The sequence below is a fragment of the Megalops cyprinoides genome, chromosome 25, assembly GCF_013368585.1.
Source record: "Megalops cyprinoides isolate fMegCyp1 chromosome 25, fMegCyp1.pri, whole genome shotgun sequence".
NCBI classification, from domain to species: Eukaryota; Metazoa; Chordata; class Actinopteri; order Elopiformes; family Megalopidae; genus Megalops; species Megalops cyprinoides.
Window position 1 is genome coordinate 11107400 of NC_050607.1, and position 27234 is coordinate 11134633.

At 43.7% G+C, this 27234-nt stretch overlaps 1 protein-coding gene across 1 annotated transcript in view; it reads right to left on the minus strand.

Annotated features, from left to right (window-relative positions):
* The window catches only part of syn3 (synapsin III), a 96610-nt gene extending 76659 nt beyond the window's left edge, over positions 1-19951 (minus strand). Inside the window, exons 1-2 of the mRNA XM_036520506.1 lie at positions 19857-19951; positions 9460-9851 (exon numbers count right to left, since the gene is read on the minus strand). Of these exons, the coding sequence (XP_036376399.1) occupies positions 9460-9800 (341 nt within the window). The 5' untranslated portion in view covers positions 9801-9851; positions 19857-19951. The remainder of the gene's footprint in view (positions 1-9459; positions 9852-19856) is intronic.
* Between the last annotated feature and the right edge of the window lie 7283 nt (positions 19952-27234).

Genomic DNA, 27234 nt, shown 5'->3' on the forward strand with positions numbered 1-27234 from the left:
GACTTCATTGCTTCTGGTTAATGTCAGTTTACATATAAATCTCTAAACATGACACTGCACCTTCTAACGGTGGCTCGAAATCCAACCAACAGGAAGAGGTCCTTCTCCCATGTCCTTGCAAAGATTTCACAGACAAGTTTATTCCACTCATACTGGCTTGGCTAAACAACGCCTCGTTAAGCTCTCTCAAAACCGCATAGAATGCCTTTCTCTTTTTGCCCGAGCATGCACATGTGAACAAACATACATGCTGTATCTTCCACTTATTATTATGCAAAATAAACAGGACCTGAGTACCTAATGCTTATTTCATTCACTTGATTCCATTCATAAACTGCAAGTCAAAGTGAAGTTAATAATTTTTGTCACTCTTTATTTGCTGTTGTGTGACAGTCACATGGAAGCCTGATTTTTGGAGATACCGGGCACAGATAATCGGGTATAATTTCATGTAACTTGTTTATTAAACTGTTAGTGCCACCGTGGAACAGTGTATGGAGAGATCTTGAGTGTACAGGAATGTAACACATTCTCACTGCTGGATAAGGCACTGCGCTCTTTTTCAGGTCTTCAGCTCCAGTGCGGTTCCATGCGCTCACCACATCCACACGCATTTAAGCACAACTTCTGCCCCACCTTTCAAAAATATCTCTTTAAACCAAAGTTCCTGTGTCCTCTGCCGCACGTCCCGGGGCAGTCTCTCTTTCACAATAGCACCGCTGGACGAGACGGACGGGAAACGTCTGCCTCGCACTCACGCAGAAAGCGCGGACAAACGCGCCTTTGCTTCCATTCGCCGGGACCGTCTGCAGGTCACAGCTTTCAAAGCCCGTCTTGAGCTCAGGAATTCCCAGGCGGCAGTGCCTTTGCCCGCGTTTTTCGGGAGCAAACACGCTCGGAACACTGACGCGTCTGTGCGCTGGCAATATTCCGCGGACCCTGAGGCTGACCTCTCACCCCTGGAGGCGCAGGCTGGATATCGCCCTGTCGAAAATTAGTGCTCTATATATCTTTGCCGCTGAGCGCTAACGGCTGCAGAATGGTGGGTTGGGCTGGCAATTTTCCCCTCTTTGAAATGGGCTCTGTTTCCCAGATGTTTCAATAACCCCGTTCATTAGGCTCCGGGCTCGCTGCTGCCCCGTCATTTTCTGCATCTCCCTCTTAACACTTCCCGCCTGCCCAACCGGAGGGTTATGAATCACTGCTCTCTGATCACTGACCTGTAAAATGTATTATCACCCTGGGCCACATTCAGGACTGTTAAGTTATTGTTTTTCAGGCAAAAATGAAATGGCTGCTGTGAATTACTGACTGCTACCGTCTATGGAGTGTTCAGAACACTGCACAGCACGTCACCACCTCAAACAATCCATTTAATTTACTTCCTGTGATGTCTGGCAAACACAGGCGTGAGCGTTCTCAAACGCCCTAAAATATGTGCTGTATCTCTGACATTCAGACTCCAAAATCCTGATTCACAGCACAAAATATTTAACAGATGACTAAATATTCTTTAGAATGGGAGCTTCATCTCTATGAAGATTAGTTCTTATGAATGCATTGAGAGTGGTGCACTTTGACTAAAAATGAAATATATATAGTGAATTTAGTTATAACGACATCTTTAACGAATTCTGAAAAAGATGTTATGACAATGAGAATATAGAAGGCCCAGAACGAGGTGCATGGAGACATATGTATGAAGTGTAGGGTTCATACAGAGTTGCTGCACCTTCAACATCAACAACCAAAAACAACAACCCTTTCCCTACTTAGGGTGAGGAACTGGAGTCAGGTTATGGCATCAGGGTAGGGGTGCACTTACGCAACAGTACCCACAGCCTGAAGGACATAGGTTTGAGTCCCTGATAGGGGGTGGTGCATGATATACTTGTACCAATTTTACCACAGTGAAAGACATTAGCAAAGAGCTCACTGCTTCACACTGCTTCACAAATACCTAGGGCCGTTGTGGGTTGGAAGATATGAATAGTGGGCAAAAATCCTTTTTCATGATTATCCTAAACCTGTTTTTTCATGGGTAACAAGCATGACAGTTTAAAATAATAACACAGCCATAGACAATATGGAAGCTCTGCCTTTGTGCAATTCAGATGAAATTATCACTATTCTAAAAAAAGAGCTTTAAGTTAAAGCTACTCATCAAAACTTATAATCTAAAACACACAAATAGGTCTAGGACCATTATCATTTCAAAATATAAGCTCCCCAACTCTCGTATTTATAGCTCACTGGCAACCACAGATCCAGTGCTGTGACAGCGCCCTCTAGGGACTGGAGGACTGACACCTTAGATCTGACACACACGGACGCTGGGAGTCGCTCTCACACAAAGGGTCAGACCCGTTCAAAGTCCAGCGTCAGGGCACCAGTGAGAAATGTCCCCACAAAAGCCGAGCTGTGTACCGCCATTGTGCCTCCCTCAGAATGGGGCTGCCATGGGGCTACGCTGAGCAGAAAGGCCAGGTTTCCCCAGAGATACACAGGCCCTGCTCTGGAATGCCCTGGCCCGGCTCTCCAAGGACTAAAGCTTCGCAAGGATGCGTTGGGCTTGCCTCTCCACTGCTGGCCACGGCCCCTTGCTCAAGGCCTCGGAGTAAAATTGAAAATATTCCCTGGGTTAGGGCGGAATTAAAGCAAAACAACAGCAGGGCAGCGGAGTGGAGTGGTCATTACGCAGTGGAATGCAATGGAGTGGATGCTAGGGAGCGGCATGAAGTGGAGATTAAGGAGTGAAGATGAGAGGAGATTAAGGATTAGAGTGGAGTGGAGTGGACTAGTGATTGGAGAGTGGCCTGGAGTGATAAGAAGTGGAATATAGATTAAGTAGGAGGAGTGAAGTGGAGTGGTTATTAAGAAGGAGTGTGGTGTAAAGATTAGGGAGTGAGGTGCAGGTTAAATAATGGAGTAGAGTGGGTTGGAGTGGAGATATCAGAGCGGAGTGGAATGAAGATTAGGGAGTGGCTCATAATATTATTGGTACATCAAATCAAACACTGTTCCTGGGTTTAACGATCAAATAGGTATTACATTTCCAGAGACCGCAGTTTGTAAGGTAACTGTAGGATGCATATCCGTGTTGAGGAAAACAGATTATATCAATGAGAGCAGTATCTTGACAGAGCAGTGAACTGATTCACTTTCGGGTGAGAAAGAGTGGCAGAACTAGAAGTATTTTCACTGGCCCCTGTTTGTCTGCAACTGCCACAGAGAGATTTTAAGGGCGTAAGCAGTTTTGGAAGAAGAATCCAAACCCAACTTTTATTACCCTGCAAAACAGATGAATGTCAACAGACAGATTTTACTGAGGTGATTTAGTCCCTGAGCCGATCTCCTATAGTTTACAGTAATCCGATCATCTGTTGTCCATGACAGTTTTCGTTCCAGATAAAATACTGTTTTTGGCATCAACAATAGTAAAACCAACATCCCAGAGATAGGATCAATGCTGATTTATGGCAATGCAGAAAAAAAAAATTCTCCCATTCCCAAGCAATGTGAAGTGAAACGAGCTAGACCTGCCCTGCAACGACACACAACTGTAATAAGCCACCTGTAAAACGAATTCATTTATCACAGAAATGGAGCATCTCCAACATGAGAGAATTCAGCATGAGGCAATGTGCACCGCAAGGCCAAGGTTAGAGTAAACCTTTGCACTGCACACAGCGAAACAAGAAACAGATTAATCCCCCATGTTTAATATGATTTCTTGCTTTTTCAGAATAACAAATAAAGCCTTTTTTGGACAGGAATTAAAACGGTCATATTGTTTGGATTACTATACAAATGAGATTTCTTTAAAGGGGCAGTCATAATTATCCTAAAAAAACAGCATTCAACGTGCTGTTTCACAGCTGTAAGAAATGCTTGGATTCTTATTTCTAATTTTCACATCAAACCAAAACATGTCTTCAGTGTGTCTGCTTTGCCCGCAGACATCTGTTCTCTGATCTCTATATAGTATGGATGTGTCAAGCTCATCCTATCCAGATGAGTTAATACAAAGATACCTGGAGCAATGCTGATGTCTACATGGAGCCAATGCCTATGAGCAAGCGTCTTTAACCCATCACTGGGTTATGTTTTGAGTCAGCACTCAGCTGATCCAGGTACAGTGATATAAGTATATTCAGGTCCTGTGAAGTGTTGTCTCAGGGTGACACATGCACTTGTGCTTCCAAATTTTCAGGCAGGGAGGGGCACAAAAAGAAACAGAACAGGAGAACAAGGAGGTGGGAACACCTCTATTTTAAAGGACAGTTTTTTGTTTTTGTTTTTCTTTTTCTTTAAATAAAAATTCCCCTGCACTTCTTGTTGACCACTTCATCAAGATTTCCTGCAAGAATTCAATGCCTCTGCGATGCTTTGGTGGTGAGTCACATCCTAGTTTACATTTTCCACCAGACTCGGGACTCCACTGCCCAGCACTAAAATAATGTGACTGTATGTGTAATACCTGCTGCAGAATTGTCAGCACCACAACAGAACCCTCTCCTCTATGGGTCTCTATAAAGACGCATAACTGGCAGCACGACAGCAGTGTGGCTTTACGCTGTCCCAAGCCTTCCTTAACCTCTGTGGAGACTCGAGCGCTTTCCCAAACTCCGATAAGACCATGAGCTTCACATTTTGAGCGTGGCCGCACGTATTGTCCCCGCCGGGTTCCATTGTTCGCCGCGGTAAACCGACCAGGGTTTGGGTGGCGGTTCACGTCCACGTCCGCGCTCTTGAACAAAACAACCAGAAATGGAAAAAGTGACTTCGGCGAGGACGTGCCATTGTGCTCTGGGCCCCGGGCGCAGGGAACGCGGGGGGGGGGGGTTCTGCTTTTCCGACAAAATGTCAGCCAAGTCCCAGGACGGTGGCGATGAGGTTTACAGACGGCCAAAGGAGGGCTGAAAGAGGCTCAATTAATCTCCATATTAAAGGAGGACAGCAGGCCCTGCTGCTGTTATTAGCCGGTCCCTGCCGGCCGGAGTGACCGCTGGAAAACACGACGCCGTCACCGTGGCAGCTCCTACCAGAGGCTGCGCTAAAACTGTCCGTGGCATTTCTGTCCAAGCTTGAAACGACGGCTTTCTGGCTTTCCCCGCAGAATTCCACAACAAAAACCATCAAGAGAAGATGCTGGCATATCACAGAAAACTATTCTAGCGTATTTGACTGTTTTGGAAATTAAACTGTCATTTTTTCCGCAAAGTTGGAGTGGATTGATGTCCCACTTATCTGGCCACAGATTCTCCTGTCAGCCTCACTGCAGTGGTTATGACACAGAATGTAGGTGTTGGCATGGCATTTACTGAAGCAATTCGGTCAGCCCAACATCTATCCTGTACACAGTATTCTCTAATATTGTAGTTTACTGTGTTAAGTACAGCAGAACACATCACCAAATCACAGACCACAACGGGGCATTAGTTTCAGACATGGAATTAACATCAAGTTACAGTTGTTTTTTATGTATAGGGCAGACCTATTATTTAATTGCTTAACTGTTACCTTTGGCCACCTTATCAAAAATATATTGTTACATCGTACAGCATAGCATTACGTATTATACATCCATTTGTGGAGAGGAATATTTTCTAAGGCAATTCACATGAAGTATCTGGCTGAAGCAGCGCTGCACCCGGGAAAAGAATATGCAACCTTGAGTTTGCAATCCCAGGCCCTAAACCACTACCATACAGCCCTTCATCAGCCTGCCTGGAATGCATCTTAAACCACTGTGAATTCAAAGCTGGATACAGTGAAAACAGGTAACAACAGAGCGGCCATGGTGTATTTGATGTGTCACAAGGGCAATGTCCTTTCTCTTAACAGGCTTGTCTTGTGTCATGTGCCACCCGAATCTTTTCATGATCAGACAGCTCCACCTAGTGTTAATGCTGTTGTATTGCTGAGGATACACTTTTGACTCTCTTTTGACTCTTGCGGTTTATGTGCCTGGACCACACTGCCACCCTGCTGTACAGCGGTGAATTACTGATGCATTGTTTTCCATTTATATACTTTTTTCCATTTATATTTATATATATTTTTTTCTCATACATTCATCAATCCTCAAAAATATCTATTTCCGCAAAAAAGCTAGTGCGGCTCTCCAGAACCTAAAAAGTAGGTATCAAATACTATCACCATAAATGTTGTATGTTTTACACAGAGAAATGTGAATATGAATTATGCTGCTTATGCCTTCTTCCTTCAGGAAATGTTTTACCACTCTCTAAAGATCTTGTTCTGGTTCAGTTCCAGAGCTCACAACTTAGTGCATATGGAGTACTTCTTCCATCCCTTTTCTGTCCTTAGCTAGTTTATAATGGGAAACACTGTATGCAATAGCTTGAGGCGTATGTGAGAGCACAAAAAGAGAATGACTAATAGTGGGATCAGCTGGCTTTAAACAAGTCAGCATAGAAGTACAACAGTCAGAGGAAACACTGAAAGACTGCTGCCAAAGAGACATTTTGCCCCAGTACAGCACACAGACATTGAAAAGCAATGGGACACAGCGTGGCACAAGAATTTCATCAATACATGTATACATGTGTCGCTCAGTAAAAGCAGTTTTACTCTATTACCTCCTCTGATGGGCTTCTTTCCTTTCCACTTTCAATTAGGGTTTTAATTAGGATTTTAAAGTCTCATCCCATGGAACAGTCTAAATTGCATGTGCTTATTGGATAACTGCATTCTGCTGCCTGGTTCATTGTTCATTCTGTTCCACAGCACAGCCACAAATATGGGCAAACAAAATGGCACCTCAAATAAGATGGATTCAAGTTAATCAGATCTTTTTCAATTACGGTATTTTTTGCTCACAGGAGCCAACTAAGATTTTTTTCTCATAATGACAAAGTAATTAATCTTGACAAAGGGTGACAAAGAATGACAGTGAAATTAATCACGTCAAAAGGAATAATGTCTTGTCAAACATTTCACTTTTTTTCTGGCAGTGTGTTGAAGTGAGAGAAGTGTGAGATGGGGAACAAGAGCTAATCAAAACACTGGCAAAGCAAAGCTGGGATCCCAGCAGGTTTACCGGTCATTAATATTCCTTAAATGAATTTAGCCACGTCATGTTGCTCCCAGCATGCCTTTCTTGTTGCCCACCTCAAGTAGAAACGAGGGTTTAGCAGGAAATTGCATTTGATTTGCATCAGGAAGCCAAGAGAAAATGAGTATTATAATGTGAGCATCACAAAGGTTGGCAATTGACTTTCCTCTATGAAAACCATAGAACAAAAGCCTCTCCCATATTTCCTGACTAATTACACCAGTTAAAGGCTACCCGGGGCTGTTTTCTGAGAAATGTCAACGGTCCCCTTTCCAGTTGCCATGTAATTTGGGAAGGTTTTCAGCAAAATGTCAACCAAGAGCCATGCAGAAAATACTGGCCCTCTTCTTTATTCCTCAGACAAATGTATCAAAGAAAAGCTAAATTTACCCATAGAATCAGCTGACTCTGCAACAAGTCCATTACTGCCCCGAAGTCCAACGTTACATCACCTGCAGACTAAAATTTTCCTGCAGCAAGTAATTAATCACTCTTCACACAACTCAGGTGTTTCAAAATGAACCCCAGGGAAAGTGTTTGCCAGACATGCAAAACATTCTTCAAACCAATGCCCCTTGAAAGGCTGAGTAACAAGTCGTATGTATGGGCAACCGAGCCTTTTCCCTGGATTTCATTTGTATTACACCACAGAGGCACTCCAGGTGCCTGTTAAATTCCCAGAGCATCAGAAACAGAGAGCAGCAAAGACTGGGAACCTGCAGGATCTCAGCCCCCTGGCAGCCCCAGGGTAAACTGCGGTATTAGAAGTCAGGGCTTGATTACAGGGAAGATGAAGGAGACCACTTGGAAGTGCCATCCCAGCTGAAATAAAAATAGTAGCGAGTATCGGAGGAGGAGTAACAAGCACTTTCAAATGACTGTCTCTAGAGAGAAACATTCCTCGGTCGCAGTCTTTGAGCCATCAGTATGTCACGGCTTAAAGGTGCTTTTGTCACACCCTGCGAGATTTATCACATAACTGTGTTGTTAAGCTGCGTGAAGAACGGCATGTGCTCACTGTTGCATATCTCAGGTAATTCAAGGAAGTGTTAAGGTAGCGCAAGGGTGCAGGTTTAGAGTTGAGCTTGGGTGACAACTTTTCACTCTGCAAGCTAAATTAATGGTCATCTGCTAAATTCTAGTCGTTATGCCAATATTCTAATGTAAGCATTGTCAAATGGTCTGCTCCACGCCTTTCTTATTGATTCACTCTTCAGAGAGCTGGAAACTGCACCAGCAAAGACACAATGCCCTTTCTCCCCAAATACAGCCGATCATCAAACACCGACACTCTGAGCCAAACCGGGAACACATACAAGACAGGATCAATGCGTTGCTAGGAGAGAGTATCCCCAAACCTTCATTTACATTCCCCCCATTCACAAGCATGTATGAAATGTATGAATTCCTCACTGACAACAGCTGATGCAGATGACTGAGGATGTGTGAAGACGTCACTATGGATCCCAGAATGTAACCCACAATTCGTGTAAAACAGAATCTCCCTGATTAATGTACACCACAAAGTGAGCTAAACTAAGTGATATGTTCACCTAATACAATCAAGAGGCCATTTTCATTTCCTCCATTTTATGACATTAAATGCCTTTGAGCAGTCTTCTGTCACCCACTTTCTCTCATCCACGCGTATGTTCACACACATTCGACCCATGCTCCACACCAGTGGCCATGTAAGAGCCTGTCCTAAAACCCACGTAACGATGTCGTAATTTCACAAGTGTATCGCCCTGTTAACATCTTACATACCTATCAGAGTCTAAGTAGGTTGATGAACTTAATGGGAAATTAGACTCAGTGAAGCATCCGAGTGCTTAGCTGGGGCAGGAACTTTAACTTCTGCTGAGTCTGACACCTTCACGTCTCGTGTAATACACACCCCTTCTCATCTTTCCAGTTCATTTACTCTCCTGCTGTGGCGTGCTGTCCACGGGAAAAATATCTGTTTGCACTTTACTTTACAGCTCAGGATAAAAGAGTAATAACGTAATAAAAATGAGTTACAATTGCAATGGTAAGCTCTAATGACTTAATCCTGCCCCAGAGCAATTGGGCTATTACACAGAAACAGAGAACAGTGTAGCAATTAGGCTGAAATGAAGATATGTCAGACCTGTGCAGTAAAACACTCCATATTTTTTCAGGACATAATCATTTTGGACGTGGAGAAGGATGAAATTCAATCCTCCTGCTTTGAGGTTTGCCCATAAGTGGATTTAAAAAAAATATTTTAAAAATTCAAGCTTGAAGATTGAAACAACGCTGTGCGACAGTCAGTAAATGAAACGTTCTGTGTTAAAGCAGAGGCCCAGAGCAGGAGGGCGGTGAGAGACCTGACACTCGCGGACGGGCATACTCACCAGTCTGTGTGGGGGTCGTCGATGACCAGCAGGATCTTGGGCTTGCGTGGCGCGGGCGGGGCGGCCGGGGCGGGTGCTGGGGCAGCAGGGGGCGCTGTCTGGGCCTGCCCGCTGCTGGCGGCCTGGGCGCTCTTCACCACGCTGGAGAAGGAGCTGAGGAAGCCGGCGGAGGAGGAAGCGGAGGAGGTCGGGGCGGAGTCCTGCTGCGTCTGTCTCCTCTCTGTGGCGGGCGACACGGGCGAGCTGGACGGGCTGGCGGGCCGCTGCAGGTCCATCATGTACCCATTGGGCAGGTTGGCCACGAAGCTGCTGTCGGACAGACGTCTGCGCAGGTAGTTCATGGTGGCGGGTGAGGTGTGGGGAGGAGGGCAGTCTGGGCCGAGGTAACACTCCTGGAAGCAAGGAACCAATGAGAGCTAACCTTTTGGTACAGCAGTTTAACTCCAAATTCTGACACCTTTGCTGTGACCTTGCCTCAGTGTAATGAGCCAACCTCTGCAAAGAGCTGCATATGACCTTTAATGTATTAAATGTCATGAATGTTTTCAGCACAAGAACATTTCTTTTTGCATTGGTAAAAGATAGTTCAGTGCAAAACATGCTTCTGATATATTTTAAAATGGACTCCGGTGGAACTAGAGATATGTTTCTACATATATATATTGGTACATTAAGAAAAGCTTTTAAAAACACTTCTGGCTTAAAATGATAACCCTGGCCCTGGGACTATGATGTCAGAAACCTGTCAAATATTGAAATATGCCTTAGTTAAGGTGAGTATAGGGCATTTCATTATGCAGGAGGCCAAGTTCTCAAGAAAGTCATGGCAACCAAGAGGGGCTGGTGAGGACAGGCACAAAAACCTGCTGAAATTTGAGCATCTTCCTTCTGATGGGAAATTGATTCATTATTTTGTCCAGTATTTTAGTTTTAGATTGTAATTCTTTTGATTTAACGCCAAAAAAATAAGATCTGTCCTAACTGCCCCTTCTGGTTTCCTCTCTGATCACCCTCCAGCCAGGGCAAGGCTGGTTCACTTTAGCATCACTTATTTCACATTAGTATTATGGACGCAGTTTAATTTCAGACCATCCTCAGCCGGCCTTGCCTTTCCAGCATGCCAACACTGAGCAGGCCAGTCCCCCGGGAACAATTACAGAGCTAAGTAAGATATAGCATGTACACCTCTACACCAACACAGCAACCATTCGCCTCCTGTGCTGCTGTCAGCATTGTCCTTTAACGGGTGCTTTGTTAACTGAAGTGCTGACCGGGGGACATGACGAAACCTGGATCGAGCGCAGGTGGCAAAGACGCCAGCAGCGCTTGATACCGCTTGACCCGAGTCCAGGTCTCTCAATGGGAGGATCCAGGCGGCACGGCCCAAATGTGAGCGAGTACCCACAATGCACCACCTGCCGCTCTGAGGCACATCAAAGGAGAGAGGCCTGTTACAGGCCACCACCTGCCCTGAGCTCTGTCACCTTCATCCTCATCAGCATGGCCATCGCTGAAAAATCTGTCTGAATAAAAGATTTGAATAAAAGATTTAAACTTTTTAAAATAACTTTAAGAATCAGAATTTTTGAAGTCTCAACAGAATCACATGTACACACACATGTACTACACACAAACACATACACAAGCATGCACATATTTGTACACACACATATAAAGGTGCACATACACACATCCATAGAGGCACACACACAGGTGCACACATGTATGTGCACACAGACACACAAACATACATACAGGACCACATACACACAAACACACACACGCTAATGTATTAGTGTACGCACGCATCAGCCACAAGATATACACCCATCTATCATACTGTACACCTGATATATTAGTCACCTAGCAACCAGTACTCCTCCTTTCAGCCTTTTTGAAAAGGCAACAATGCATCACGCATCCTTTGGACTCATTTATCTTTTAACCCTTTCAGCAACAGCCATAAAAGTGCCACTGCAATCTTATGACTCATGCGGGATGTAACTGCTACTGTTGCCACAGTATTCTAGAACAGAAGAAGAAACCCATTAGTGTGGGTGTACATGAAAGCATTTTTTACTGATTATTTCAGAGGTTCGCTAATTGGACACCAGAAAAGCAATGATAGAAAAAAATGTAAAAACATATAAACATACAAACATAAAGATTTATACTCAAAGTGCACCTACATGAGCATAAACCCAGGCAATGTTTTTGGTTGGACCCGCTATTTATCAAATACTTTGCATGGTACAGAGACAGGGCATTGGAGTACACACACCCCATGACATCAAATTCTTCTGGGCCAAGTTACAATTACATAAATGTTCTCATAGTAATGCCAAGCATCTACAGAGTGAGCAGAGATGTCTCAAAACAGAAACCGGGAATGCTTCTAATCTTAGAATCCTAAATAAATATACATGAAGGATGCTGCTCACTCACTCTGGGGATGAAGGAAATAGTGAACGTGTTTAACTTGTGTATCACATCACTTTCAGTTCTGTCGCCCGACCTTTTTCTTTTTTTCGGGAAGCGTGTTAGAGCAAAAAAAAATCAGCTGCAGAAGCAGCTGAAACACTCCGTGTGATATTGTGCAATCACGGCGACACATCATCTCACATGTGGATGCATTCAAGGGTAATTGAACTGAAATGATTCTGGCCATTTCTTAGGGAAAAGTCATTTCAGTGTGCCTGTGCATTTAAGCATTCTCTACACATCCACTGCTGAACACACTTCAATCTATATTGCCGATATTTGGACTTCTCATAATAAACATGTAAACACACTATAATAGATAAATTCTTGGTAAGAAATGATGAACAAATATAAACAAGCCTGATCTGAATCACAGACCTGGTTAACTCTCATAAACTGTCAGATCTTTTCAAAAAAAAAAAAACCTTCCACATTCATTGTATGTGAGCCCGTTGGTGAGTAAGACAGGATTACGTAATGCGGAAGATGCAGGAGCGGAGACGCAGAGGGGGTGAGCGGAGCCTGAGGGGAGCTCCGAGCCGCTCGGGCTCTCTTCTCCTACTTAATGCCCGCGCTCCGGGGCTCTGCAGACGGGCAGCAGGGAGGACAGCCGAGGGAGGGCATTCGACCGGCGTCCTGTTTTTATTTTTTAGGTTTCGAAGATCTCCTAAAAGATGTAAGTGGTATACACACAAGATAACGGAAATTATGGGGTACAATGCTATGTTGAAACTGATTTGGATTTATAATGATGCATTAATCTAGATTTTATAATGACATATTCACAGTGTGTAACGGTAAGGAAAATAGCCGCATACAGACATTGTTTCTGCAAAGGGATTAGGACACTTAGGGATGCTCTTTGAAGAACTGCCAGAAGTGGCAGAAAGAAAAGCCAGCAAGTTTAGCTGGGTGTACCCTACCACACATCCACCAAGCCAACAGTCCTGGCAAGGCAGGCTTATGAATGTGTGCTATAAACCCCGGCAGCCCTTGCAGAGGAAATGTTTTCCTTTATTCTCCACAGGGTGGGATTTGATTCGGAGGCGTAGAGCATGGCAGCTAATAATGCTCACAACCAGACATTCGGGATATTTAGTGACATTTCTGAGTGAAGCTTATTTCACCTGACACCGCCATTGGCATGTCAGCGGAACCCTGGTGTTAGAACACGGATCCGCAGCGCGTAACAAGCGGAGGGGAGACCTGCGTGTAGTTTGGCCTCTGTGGTGCACAGAAGCAGAGACTCCGCTCATCGATTCCCCGACTGAAGCCCAGGGCCTTTACGACATTTTGGACCACCACGACAGCAGCAGAGTAGCACCCGAATCCTGAGGAACTGAAGTGAAATGTGTGAAAGTTGAAAATACGTTATTATTTTATTTAATGCCACACAATGCGAATTAGCTCCCTCATAAATAGTGATTTTAACTAACCAGGTGATGCAACTAACTAGACATTCCTTTGTGGTCACTTTGGGCTCCTACTTTCAAAGGACTAAAATTGTGTGAACTTAAGGCTAAAATATTCCAAAAAATCCCTGCTCATACCTTCCAGAAATGCTATCATTATCCTTTCCACACAACTTAATCCATTCAGAAGTCCAACCTTTTCATCTAGCCAAATATTTCTCAGGAGGGGATTTAACACGCATTGCTAGTGGTGTATATAAAAAAAGCCCAGCTCCCTGGCATTTAACCCACAGTTAAAATCTACAGAGGGAGCCTACCACAGCAGTAATTACTGAGGCGTCAAAGTGGCAGTTCTTTGTCTCAGGGCCCATCCTTTGCCCTGACAGACCCTCCCTGCTGATATCAATTAATGCCTGCGCTGTAATAAAGACCTTGAACGCAGCCTACCAGACCAGCTGCACTGGTGGTGCATCGTGATCCAGCTCTACACTGTAATCAGAGCAGCAATCCAGTGTCCACTGTCAGACTTTACTCCAACCTAAGGGCTTGTTAAAATGGAGCAGCAATCCAGCATCCAATATTCGACTTTGTCGAATGAGGTTCACTTCATGTCGGTCTTTTATGTCCAGCTCTTGTAGGAGGGGCTTCAGGAGGGTCTTGTAAGTACCCTTCAAGAACAAATAACTGGCCTTGTGTTTGTGTCCAATTTGCCATCAGATGTTGTGCGAGGCAGGAGGAATAGTGCCCTACTGCCCACCGCATGCTGTGGAGACAGCTGGTGGCAATGTCTCTGTCACAACCCATAGGAATGAGTCACACCACAGACATCCAAGTTAACAAAAACCCGCTGAACTCAGAGCTCAAACTCAGCCTGTTACCATGAATCTAGGCAGGAGGTTAGACCAATACCAAAAATGAATCCATCCGTTCCCTGCTTGACGTTCTCACGCGCTGTACTACACAGCCAAACACGCAGGGCTGACGCCACGCTAACTTTAGTCTGCTTGCACGCCGGAACCTGCCTTTTGTGCTAGTGTCAACAAATAAATTATGACAGGTGAAGAGGACTGTGGGTAATTCCTGTTTGCTCACAGAGCAAGCACGCATTGTCTCTCCCTCCTAAACTGCACTTAATTTCATATGAAGTACAAACAGGCGCGGATAAAAGGCATCCGCTGTCAGTGTCAGCTCCAGTAAAACAGACGGAACGATGCACAGCCATATCCGCTTACATCAGCGTGGATGGCAAATATCACATTGCAAAGCCCCGCAAACACGTTTTGGGACAATGTGGGGCGGCATGTTTGTTTCTCTTTCCGGGGCCCCGGGGGTTTCTGGTTTTCAGGCGTTAATTATTAATCGAGGTCACTATTTTGAGAAGGGCGTCAGATCTCCTGATGGTGCAAGTGCAAACGATTTGCTGAAGAAGGGTAGGTATATCTACAGAAGCTGCAGGAATGACTCCAATGGGAATGCTAGTGCCCACCACTGCCCTTAGCACTGTATTATGTTACATCACTATCCTGAACCTCACCCCTCTTACCTTATGGTCTCAAGCCTGGGGCTGAATATACATGAGCACACAGCCCAAATACACACGAGTACACACATCCTCGAGTATGATAGCATTCACTGTGTCTACATGGTACACAGACGCAGTGAAACCATGCATGTACTTCATCGCCATACCAGTCGCTTAGCAACCACTTCCATTTTTTTCTGTTCAGAAAGCGACATGCTTCTTACAAAACTTGGCAGCTTATAACCTACACTACAGTAATATCACAAGTTTAAGACAAACTGATTTAAAGCAAATATATGACACACAAATATATGACTGATGTCAGACATAGAAGACTTACTGTAATGCTTCAAGTTTTAAACATACTGACCTACTGAAATGTCTCAGGTTTAAAACATACTATCCCACTGTAATGCGTCAAGTTGTAAACATACTGACATATCGAAACATCTCAGGTTTCGAACACACTGACCTACTGAAACGTCTCAAGTTTAAAACACACTGACCCACTGTAATGCTTCAAGTGTAGAACACACTGACCTACTGAAACATCTCAAGTTTAGAACACATTGACCTACTGCAAATATCTCAAGTTGAAAACACACTCAGTGCTCCAGAGTGGTTCAGACAGTAAAAGTTCTCATTTCAAGCGCCAACTTGGCCCTAGAGCCGAGGTTTCAAACTGACCATGTCATCTGCCTACAATGACTGTGGCCAACATTGACAGAACAAACTACGTTCCGCTGGGGATAGGGGTCGGCAGGGCAGCCAGGATCTCTGTCGTCACACTCTCAGCACTCTGGGACCCTCAGGACTCTCTGGTCGTCTGCAAGTTACTCAGATAGCATTGGGAGGATGCGGTTCTCCTCTGGTGGCATTTGCCCCCTGGTGCACTGTGGGACTTGTACACGTGTATTGAAGGACTGCACGGACCACAGCCCGCTTTCCTAAGTGCATTCAGCAAATGTCACTGCAGCAGTGACGAGCGTAAGGCAACTACTAAAAAAGAAGGGGGGAAAGAGGAAAGAAACCAAAAAAAGTTTAAAAACGCTGATGTAATCCAATGTCCTTCTGTTTTCAGACAGATGATGCAACACATCAATCTGTCTTAGAGGTCACAGGTACGTACAGGGTAAAGGAAATGAAGTTCAGTTAAAAAATGCTGTCAGCTGAGAGTAAATATTTATGGCTTCTATGTTCCTCCTTTCCTTTGCTTCATCCATATATGGTTGTCAGCTAATATTTTTCTACCTTTTTTCATTTGCACCTGAGAAGGTGACATTCTGTTAACTGAAACCACCACAGGCTTACTTCGCATGCGATACTACAACTACTGTTTCCATATTCATGCAGTAACACTCAGAATTTCTAAGGCAAAAAAGATCACGAACATTTACAAAGGCTTTACAAAATCCCATTTCTGTAGCAAGCCTACCTTTCCCCTTTCTCTTTGTTTCTTACTCTGAGATATCCAATATCCTGCGAAAAATATTCTAGGCAAACAAATTATTAGTCTCTCTCTCTTCAAGGGATTCCAAACAGATGCCTATACACAACATTTTACAGTAAGTTAAAGCCGAAGAATTTCGCTGTGCGATTTAAGGCACACACAGTCATCCACATCAACTCATGCAGGTTCAACTTTGCGAGGCGGCATCACTTTATCACTTCTCAGCACAAACGTCCGCAGAGGGGTCCCGGGTCACGCTTCACAGCAGATGGCCTGCAGCCCAAAGCGATGCGATACCCGACGAAGCGAAGGAGAACCAGGGTGGGGGAGGGGGGGTTAAGGTGCTGACATCCAAAGTGCCGAAAGGCTTTGAAGAAAAAAAAAACAGCGTCTTTCAGGGTCGGCTGGAGGGATCCGGTCTCAAAGTCAGGCGATCGCTGAGGCGAAGCCGCCTTCAGCCGCTTGGTCGTTTGTCAAAATACTACAGCTCTCATTGCAATACACTTTTCTATTTGTTTGGCAGAAACTTGCATCTAGGGTGACCTTACTCGTTACCCTTTTACAAAGCTGGACATTCGCCCATTCACATTACGTTCCTTTGCTCAAGGTGAAACAGCACCCTAACAAGAATTTGCCACATTGCTCTTAGTATTACTCTTAGTCATATTATTGTTTATAATATGCGTTTGGAAGATGATCACAGTTGTTTGATGGACAGTACACTCTATTATGACTCAACATTATGATCTGGATGGAGCACCACCCCATTCCACGAGTCAAAAATTTGATTTATGATTGATGTTTGCCCTCATATATGCTTACATGTTCAAAACAGAGATGTGTGCCATTGAAATTCTGTATTCACATATCCACTGTCACATCCCTATAGGGCCAACTGCAAAACTGTCGAGAAACCTGGGATTTTGGCTACCTATGAGGAATAGCCAACACCTGGAACCTTCCTTAGGATATTACCAAGGTAAAGGAGAAAGACTGTTCAAAGTGTAGCTTTTTGGGTGAAGTGTCACCGTAAAGGTAAGTATAATTAACTCTGTGGTCATGCTGAATGCAAGCCAATTGCATCTGCAGGACATGCATAAAACACGTGTTGTTTACACGTACTGAACCCGTGTAAACAGAATTCATGCCATGTCAAAGGGGTTTCCCAGCTTAACCATGCTTCTGTGGCATGGAAATGTTATATTTGTGCAACAGGAGGAGATTCGTTTGGCATAATCATGAGGTATGTCACATGAAATGCTGAAAGGCAAGCCGTTTTGGCTATTATCTCTCACACTCCCGCCATGTAAAGGAACAAGCAAGGTCCAGACACAAAAAAGAATATGAATGAGATTTTGTTTGAGAGAGCAAGACACGGACTCCTGCTAACTACAGGAAAAGAATATAGGTGCACTCAAGAGAAAATAATCATAATCATCACTGTAATGAATTTCATAATTTCATCCCTGTCACAGATCTGAGCTTTGAGGGAGCAGGGTGTTCGACACAGTAGCCATTTTGCACCACAACGCTCACCACACATCATCTTAGCCCATTATGCATAATGTCAACACAGTCCCCACACATTATAATAGCTCATTACACATTACGTCCCCACACATCATAGATGTATAAACCTCTGCATCAAAAGTATAAATTAATTCAGAGCATCTTTCCATGTTTTTTTTTCCTCACACAAAGATGTTTTGCTCTCTCTCTCTCCCTCGCTCTAGTTAGGAAGGGGGGAAAAGCATTTTTCATCTCTGTGTCTGGCCCTGTCTATTTGTGATGCAATGATGCAAAACACATTACAAAGGTGGCATCCTATATTCACTGATTTACAGCTGGCTGATGTGTAGAATATCAATCCAACAGATTAAAACCAAACAAAGTAATGACGTATGCATTCAGTATGAGTGTGTAGTGTAGAGAGCACAGTCCTGAAAAGGACCATACATACAGATATATGCGGAAGAATTCCATAGAATGCACTGATAAAACCCTGCAGACAGCATGTATCTTTCAATTTATGTGAATGTGTAATAAAGTCTGCCAAGCCTCAATCACTTAGGCCTTAAAATACAGAGAGAGCAACGCTCAAACCACAGCTCTGCCTTATATCAGGAACAGTTTATGAGGGCACTTATTGAATTACAGAAGGTGGGAGCTCTGAATTAATCTTTGTGTGCTCGTTTCCTTTGCTTCCATTGTGCTCGTGCATTACCACGTCCCTCTGCAAGAACAAAGATTGCATCATCAATAATCTCGACGACGGCCGCAAACGGCAGCCAGTTATTTAATAACGATTTGCTTTTGCGTCCATTATCTTATTCTTCAGCGCAACACAAGTTGAAGACGTCACCCGGCAAGCTGTTCAAACAAAAATCCAAAATTTAGTCTCGCTAATCATTATTTACGACCCATAAGAGGCCATGTACTCTGTATACAATGGGATTCTAGTGTCAGTTTTTAAGTTTCACTGGAGTTCAGCACCATGGAGAGGTAACGCATGTAGTATCAGTGATCAAATTTACAGCATAGTGCAGTACAGCGAGGCCCCTTACGACAAACGCAGTTGAGGCGCCCATTCCACTGTTTCTATGATCGTGTGAAAAGAAGAGATAAAGCGGTCAGAAACGGTGGAAGTGGTATGAATCTGTAATATCTGTGTAGGAGTCTCTCTTCCAGATTCCTTCGCGTAAATCCCAGTGTTATGTACAAACTGTGTTCCATCTGGCAAACTGCGTTAAAAACACAAAATCAATGCAGCGAAGATATTGTCGTTTTTTCCCCTCTAGGCGGACAGAATGGGTAAACGCTCAACATAACTGATTCTTATCGTGATTTAATTTCCACTCAGGACCAAGCTTGATAGGTATTAAGTTGGTTTCGTTTGAAAATGACCCGTCTGTCGTTGAGAGGGTTCGACAACTGTTATTTTCAACAAGTGCACTGTCGCATCCACGCGACAGTCTGCGTTGGGCAAGCTATACTACCATGAATATTCCGTGTAGCCTTGAGCTAATTTTATACAGAGTATTAAGCGCTTACCTCACGACTCCTGTTGTGACGTTTAAAATAACATTTTGACGTTGTTAATGTAAAACGCTGCTGTTAAGGTTAAGAAATGCGGTCAAGGCAATTTCCTTTCCGACATCATTTCAAAATCAATACATAAACCATGGGAATTACAGAAATACACACATTATTGGAGCAGTGTCTGCGTAGAACATTCTGCAGAAAAAAATACTGCTTCAATTTTTAAGATTATACACTGTACTTTCACAACACTCTGACCATCTGCTACAGCTGATTAACATCTACCAGCTTGCTAATAACATCAATTGCTTTTGTTTACGGTGAGCTGAACATCTGAAGGAGCGGTTGAGACCATGCAGTGGCTAATTCAGAATTGCTCGCAGCTGCAGCGCAAAGAAAACTGTCCGCAAAAGCGAAAGAACACCTTTGGAATTTGCGTCGCTTTCTGCACTGAAATGTCACCGACGAAACAGTTTTAATACGCATATTTTACCTGAACACGGATCCTAGTCGTACGTGTGTTTGGAAGCTGCCGCACTCCCCTTCTCTACTAGCCTACCATTCAGATCGCGCTACATCCCCTTCAGCCCACCGTTTAGCAAAGCATGCTGGGAACATGGGAAGTATATTGCCTTGATTCTGTAATGCTCCTCGAACTCGATTGGTCGAATTGGTACTGAAATTAAAAAGGACCTCCTTTCATTCGCATGAACAGCGGGATATTAATATTTCAAGAGGTCGACAGCCACGAATTCTGTGCCACTGTGCTTCTGTGCTTTGACTAACGCCATTGCCTGCAAGTGGTATTGGGATATGCTTTTCTGAATTACAAATGTAAATTTTCTGTTTACATTATTGCTGTACATATTTAACATAATATGGTATACGTGTAAGGTAAAAAACTGAATGCTTATCCAACGTGGAATAAGTGAGTAGCTAAATCCAAATGGCTAAGAATCAGCGCTGTCTTAATTCAGTCAAGTTACAGCTGCCACTTATTCAATGAAAACATTATTCATTACAATTATTTTTAAGGCATTTGAGTTATTCTGCAATAAATGAATGAATGAAAAAAGTAAGCATGAGGAACGAGTTTAGTTGGACACTCCTAGGGTTTACAATGTGTTAATCAGTCTTGTTCAAGCCTCTGCTGCCAAGCAGACATTTAATGATAGGTTAAGAACCCCCATTTGCAGGAAGGAGGAATGTTTTTCCTTCCAAATCTCCTTCATGTCAATTAGCAAGTTTGGAGGTCAGATGTATTTCTGTAGTTTTTGATGACAGTGACAAGAATGCCACAGAATGGCATTAAGTAAAGAATGTTATGAAACTGAAATGAAGGTAGTCAGCTTAATTAGCTTCCTCCGTGACATTCAACAGGGAAACACTCAAAAGGTTGATCTCCTTAACATCTGTTGCACTCACTCATACCCACCCTTCTGCAACCACACATGTATTTAAGTGCATCTGACTAGACAGGTGTCACTGATAAGCCAACGACTGATTTCCTTTCACACGCATTCAATTACAATTACAATGATCCAGTTTCAAGTGAGGTTGATGTAACAACACAAATGACTCTATTAATAAACAAACACGGGCACTGACTATTCTTCACAGACTTTCGTTACATCAGTCACAGTTTTTAGGGGACAGGGGAGATGTTTTAGGGGTACTTAGTTTTTCAACACAGGTGAAGGCGCCACCTTCACAGGTAAAGGTTCCTCTCTTCCCAACATGCTTGACTCTTGGCAAGATAATTTCCTTTTTGGATCAATAAAGTACTATCTATCTGTCTATTTATCTATCTTTCTTTCTTCATGGTCCATCCATCCAAACACTTTTCATGGCGGATAACCTTAAATGAACTTGTGTTGCCCTCTCCCCGCCTCCATCATCACACAATGCTAAGAACACAAATGATGTCATCTACAAAAGCTATACACACAATGGTCTTTGACTTGAGGCACCTATGACAGGAGCTTAAGCATCACTCTGTAGGCAGACATACAGGCAGGCTATGTAACCAGCTTGCTTGACAATGATATTTTAAGTGTTTCTGTCTGCAAAGGGTCTTCTTCCAATAAGACATAAAATGAATTTTAATTCCTACACAGCTAAAAAAAAACTAAAGCAGGAAGTTGTGTGTTTAACATCTCTTCGTGCAGTGTAAAAAAGATGTAACACCATCTTGTATATATTGAGAGATTAACAGGCAGGCTCAGTATCCATGCAGACCAGGAGATATAATGCATATTTTTCTTCTGGAAATAAATGTAGATATTCTCTCAACGAAGAAGCCGCTGAAAATCTCAGAAAATTATTAAAACACGGTTAACTTTGGCAATAACTTGGGCTGCCTCTTTCTCTTTAAGCAATTCATCCTTGGCTTATTAAGAACTTGACTTGGCCCCAAGACGAGCGGGATCTTCTCCTGCTCAGAGGGTGACATATTTAAATATTAATAGAGGAAATCCGAGGGTGAGACGCCTGCTGTTCCGTGGAGCGGTCCCCGCAGCTGCAAAGAGACGCGCACACACAGCCTTTGCCATCCTCCCCTGCTGCAGCAGTTGCACAGCGCAAGGCACCTGTCAATCACACACACCAGGAAGCCTTGCCTGTGTGGCACTTAGTGCGCCATTCTCATTCGCAGAGGAGGCTGAGGACTAATGTGTGATCTGTGATTTGGTGAAAAAGAGGATGCTGGAGAAGAATGGCAGGGCTTAGTCTATCCTCTGCCACATACCACACAGAACATAATCAAGAGCAGCTGTTCCGCATGCTCGCCTGTGCAGGGGTTTGTGTTTGTTGTGTGTGTTTTGAAAGGCTCTGAAACACTGCCGGAAGTCTGATCTCATAATCTGAATCTAAGACTATCTGAGCACTGTGGTGACAGTTTAGAGTCCAAATCTTTCCATGTCAGGCACCTCCTTTTACGGTCCACAGAATAGGCGGTGCTTCTGTTCTTACAAAGAAATAAACGTTTTTATGTTAATAGTGAGTATATTTCAATAACTGACTAAATGCATCGTGGTGAAAATTTGTGACCCGGCAAATTCATCAGGCAATGCTATTTCCTGAATCCACTCTGTGTGGCATGAGCAACAGCAAGGAGCATTGTACATGTTGTTTTTCACTGATTCTTCATGCGCACTCGAAGGAGACACTCTGACATTTGAGCAACGATCAAGGAGGCGCCATGTTCCCAGAGCCATGTCAGCGCCAGTCCTCATCACTGCAGCTGCTTGACTGCTGTCAGAGTATGGTTGCCTTGGATACTCAAGGCCCAGATAAAACGTCGCCCCTCTTCAGACAGCAGGACTTTCACTTGGTCACACAAGTGGTTGGCTCTTCATGAATGCTGTGTCCATGTAATGGCTTAGCATACTCAGAAAGTGTGACTCACCCACACTTAAAAATCATTGGCTCATACCCAATGTACTTCAAGTCTCCCATGCACTGGCACAGTGGTGGGGTTTAATTGATTAAACATACTCATAAATCCAGAAACAGACGTGGTCTTCAGCAGAGAGAGCTTCAGCATGCAAGGGCATTTTCAGTGCCTTTCATTGCATTGGCTTTGAATGGATCGTAGCGCTTGTGCTGTTCACATGGTGTGTTGCAAAGATGTTAATTCAACAGCAGAAAACCACTTTATGCATCAACCCTGGACCCTCATTTAAATACAGGGTCACTGCTGAGAGTAAAGGAGACCCGGGCACGCTCAAACAACATAAATACGCTCAGTCGGAATGTAGGAGGGAAAAAAAGCCGAATTGATTTGTTGTGCCTAATGGAAGTAGCTCATTTCGTAGCACCATTTATATTGATTAGCTCTCTGCTCCGGCTAATTTCATAAAGATGCCGGAGGGTAAGACTTGCATTTCAATTTCTGTGTGTGGTGTCGGTCAGGCAGCCCCCTGGTCTCAGTCTGCTGGGATCAGCCCTGTGGGCATGGGCTCGCCCACGGGGTCACGGCGAAGGCGGAGAGGAGGTAGCAAAGTGAACAGAGTGATTTGTGTTCTGTGGAGGTGGGGCGCCAGATTGAGATGTGTCTGGGGTGGGTTTGGGGTGAGGTGTGGTTTATTCAGCTTCTGCCGAGGCTGCGCTCAGAGACAGTTACAGGAGGTGGAATCACCCTGGTCAGACATTGCCTTTTTCGAGCACTCCAGAGCAGCTCAGTCAGGAAACGCTCTCATTTCAAGCCCAGTCTGAGCCCTGTGGGCCAAGACATCGCAAGTTTGAGTCTAGGCCGTAATATTAGCTGACAGTGACTGGAAGTCCACAGCAGCAGAACATATCTGGCTCCTTTCTGGGGGATGTTGAGGGGTGGTAAGGAGAGTTATGTTGGCCAGGGTCCCCTCATTGCCCCTGTCATCCACACCCTCTAGCAACCCCACAGGCACCTGCGAATGGTTCAGGTGATGTTAGTCAGGGATGTGCATATGCTCCAGTCAGCATAGTCCCTGACTGCCAGTTTAAACTGTATTCTTATTACAGCTCTGGATTCTGCAGCACATATGGTACTGCTTACCAGACAGACAGCTATGATGAGTTTTTATGGCAATACTGTGAAGAATGTAAGAGATGATGTAAAGCATTGAATTAAGTTAACTCAGGGAGAACTCAAAGAACTAACTCAGTCATTCATGTTATATATGGGCGGCAGTGTAGCATAGTGGTTAAGGAGCAGGACTCGTAACCGAAAGGTTGCCGGTTCCAGCTGTATAAATGGATAACATTGAAAAGAACTGTAACCTATGTATGTCGCTTTGGATAAAAGCGTCTGCCAAATGAATAAATGTGAATGTAAAATATGGACCTATACAAAGTGACACTGGACAAGGTCATTACTGACTTACAGCCCCTACAAAGTCTCTGGACCTTTGCTATTTTCCTCATTCAAAGGTAAGAGCATTGCAGCTGGATCGTGTCTCAGGCTACACTGAGCGTTTGCAACAGGCAAATATGTTCCGCATGAATAATGGAACCTTGTGAGTTAATTAAATTCAGTTGTTGTTTTATCTGATTCAGATTCAGATCAATAACAATGGAGGAAAGCAGCGTCACAATGATTCCTAACAGACAATCCTTGAATCATACAGAGTTGGCCACATATTGAGGGTTTGGTAAGGGATTTGCGCTTTATTTATGTATCAACATGTTCACAGTAACACCGAGAAATCACCATGCAGCATGTAAATGAACACAGCAGACATGACCAGTATGTCTCACTGGTACCCCCTTGTGGCAAGTGTGTATAACATACAAACAGTTATCTGCTTCAATCACTCTCTCTCTTAAGATTAAAACAATGATTAACAGATTGTGTAAACCAGCATAAAAAGAGTGAAAGTATACAGCTATAACCTGAGGGCAGCTAATAATGAATAAAGAAAATGCTAGATTGTGAAATGTAAAACGTTCATTCGTTTCCCGTGGTTGAAATGTTATCGTCTGCTATGCTAACACACAGGGATCTCTGCTCCCGATTAATAAGCTCTAAACTATGCCTTATCAGACACTGGGCCGGGGGCCAAACCGCGCTGCTGACTGTGGGCTGAGAAACGCTAGCAGGAGCAAGCAGGGAGAGAGTACCAGGAGGAAATGTGCAATCATCTTCAGAATGGAGGTGGCAGCAATGGGCCACTAGAGGGAATCATTTCCACCAATTATGACTCTACTCCACGCTGTATTTATGACTGCACTCTGCGCTGTCTTTCTTAGGAAGCTTTTTTTACATGAAGCTGTGTCTCACTCTGGCTATTCTGTGCCACTCAAAATACAAGTCTGTCGCATTTCTCCTCCATTGTTGCGGGAGGGATTCAGAGTTATATCGAGTGGTGACTGACTCAAGGGGCTAGCTGAAACAGCGCAAAAAAGCCTTCGTGACAGTATGTCTATGTAGCCAACTAAAATTTGTCAGAGACAAAGTGCTCGTTGAGCCAAAAATGAAACACAAAATCCAGCAAAACAAATACATAATATATACATTTTTCTTGTATAACAAGAAAAATGTATTCCTGTTTAGCAAGAGGTATGAATAAATATGGAGGGGACTATAACTGCAATTCAGTCCATTTGCGGCTGAATCATACGCTCATTTAATAATTCAGGAAGTGATTAACGCTAAATGAGCATTTCATCAGGGTTTATGTTGACTCGTCCCAAAGGTATTGAACGCCATACTGTAACGTACTGTATTGCTGGTTCTTGGCACATTGCACTGCCTTTCTGTAAAGTGTGTGAATCATTCTTCATCAACCAGTTACACAGACATTGCTCCAATGGCCTGTCTCTTTCCCCCTGCGCTCTTCCTTCTTTGCTTATTACTACAGTGGTGTGTATTCCTCAGGACCATCACCTAGCAGAATACCACATCCACAGTGCTACTGCTCATATGGTCATGGTAAAGGATATGTAGTCATATGTAATATGTAATATATGCTAATATCTATCCATACCACCTGACTGAATAACTACTTACCTTATCTTGTGGTTGTGAGTGAAATGAGCAAAACTGAGGGCACTTTTCTTAACCTTTGAACACTTTTCAATCAATCAATCAATCAATTAATCAATCAATCAATCAACTTCAAGTAAGTCACAAACCGCTGTGTATGCAGCATAGTGGATTTTCAAGAGGGAGTCAAAAATCAGAAAACCCCGGGCCAACAGAGAAAATGGAAAAAATAGAAAATTATTCCCTGACCCCAGGAAAAGATGGTCACATAAAAGGCATCAGTTTATTGTAGCAGTTCCATTCTGTCGCCAGTGGAGTGGACACAGGATGACCTGGTGGCCTCAGGCGGGCTATAACTGTGGATCCTCCATCTGACAGTAGACAATGCCCTTTTCCACTTGCATTCCACTTGCAACCCATTTAAACAACTAACACAATCAAGCCAGCATACAGTACCTGCCAACAGCTCCTGCTCACTGTTACTTAATTAAATGAACTGAACATAGTACTGAGAGAGCCTCTTCTTCCCAGAGTAATTTGTTAAGGGAGAGCTTACCTCATTTGGTGTAGGAGGCCAGCAAGCCATAATCCCCCTTGGCTTGGAAGACATCCAGGGAGCCTTGCATTTGGCTGGACACTGGTGAGGCGGGGAATACCACTGCAGTAGTGAATATACTCTCTGTTCTGAAGCATCTTCAGACAGCTTCTCTAATCACAGGTATGTGGGTGTAAGCCCCTCTGGTCACTGGCAGGCAGACGGGTCTCTGCTGGGTCACTAGCACAGGGGCACAGGGGAACGCAGTTCACCAAACAGCACCATATGACCATCTAGGATGACGTCCTACTTATAGAAAGCTCTGTCAAATATCTCCCCTCATACCTCTCTGCACCGTGGAGAAGGAAACCGCCATGAGACGCCTGCACTGGTTCATGCAGTTTATCAGAAGACTGCTATTTCTACCTTTGTCTCACAGATTAGCTGGATTTATTTATTTGGCAGACGGTTTTATCCAAAGCGACATAGCTAGATACCTATTGTAGGTATATACCTGTCCCATTTTATAGATTTACGCATACACGTTTCTTAAGAAGAAAATGTGAAAAATAACACAATAATAATAATTTATTCTACTGTAAATAGGGTGACTATATTCAATGTCAATACTATATCCCTTGGCATATGCACTGAAAATGCTGTCTTCATGAAAACGCCAAGTCAACAGGAAACAAAATTCAATTCAAAACATCAGTTCATACGGCAGATGTTATTTATGATTTCAGCTCAAATGGCATTAAATGTGTGGTGTTCAGCCAACATTTAATGCAATGAAGCCAGGTTGACCGCATTCATTATTTTACAACACAAAATAAACGTTAGATATTGACAACAGTGCCAAGTATATTGATC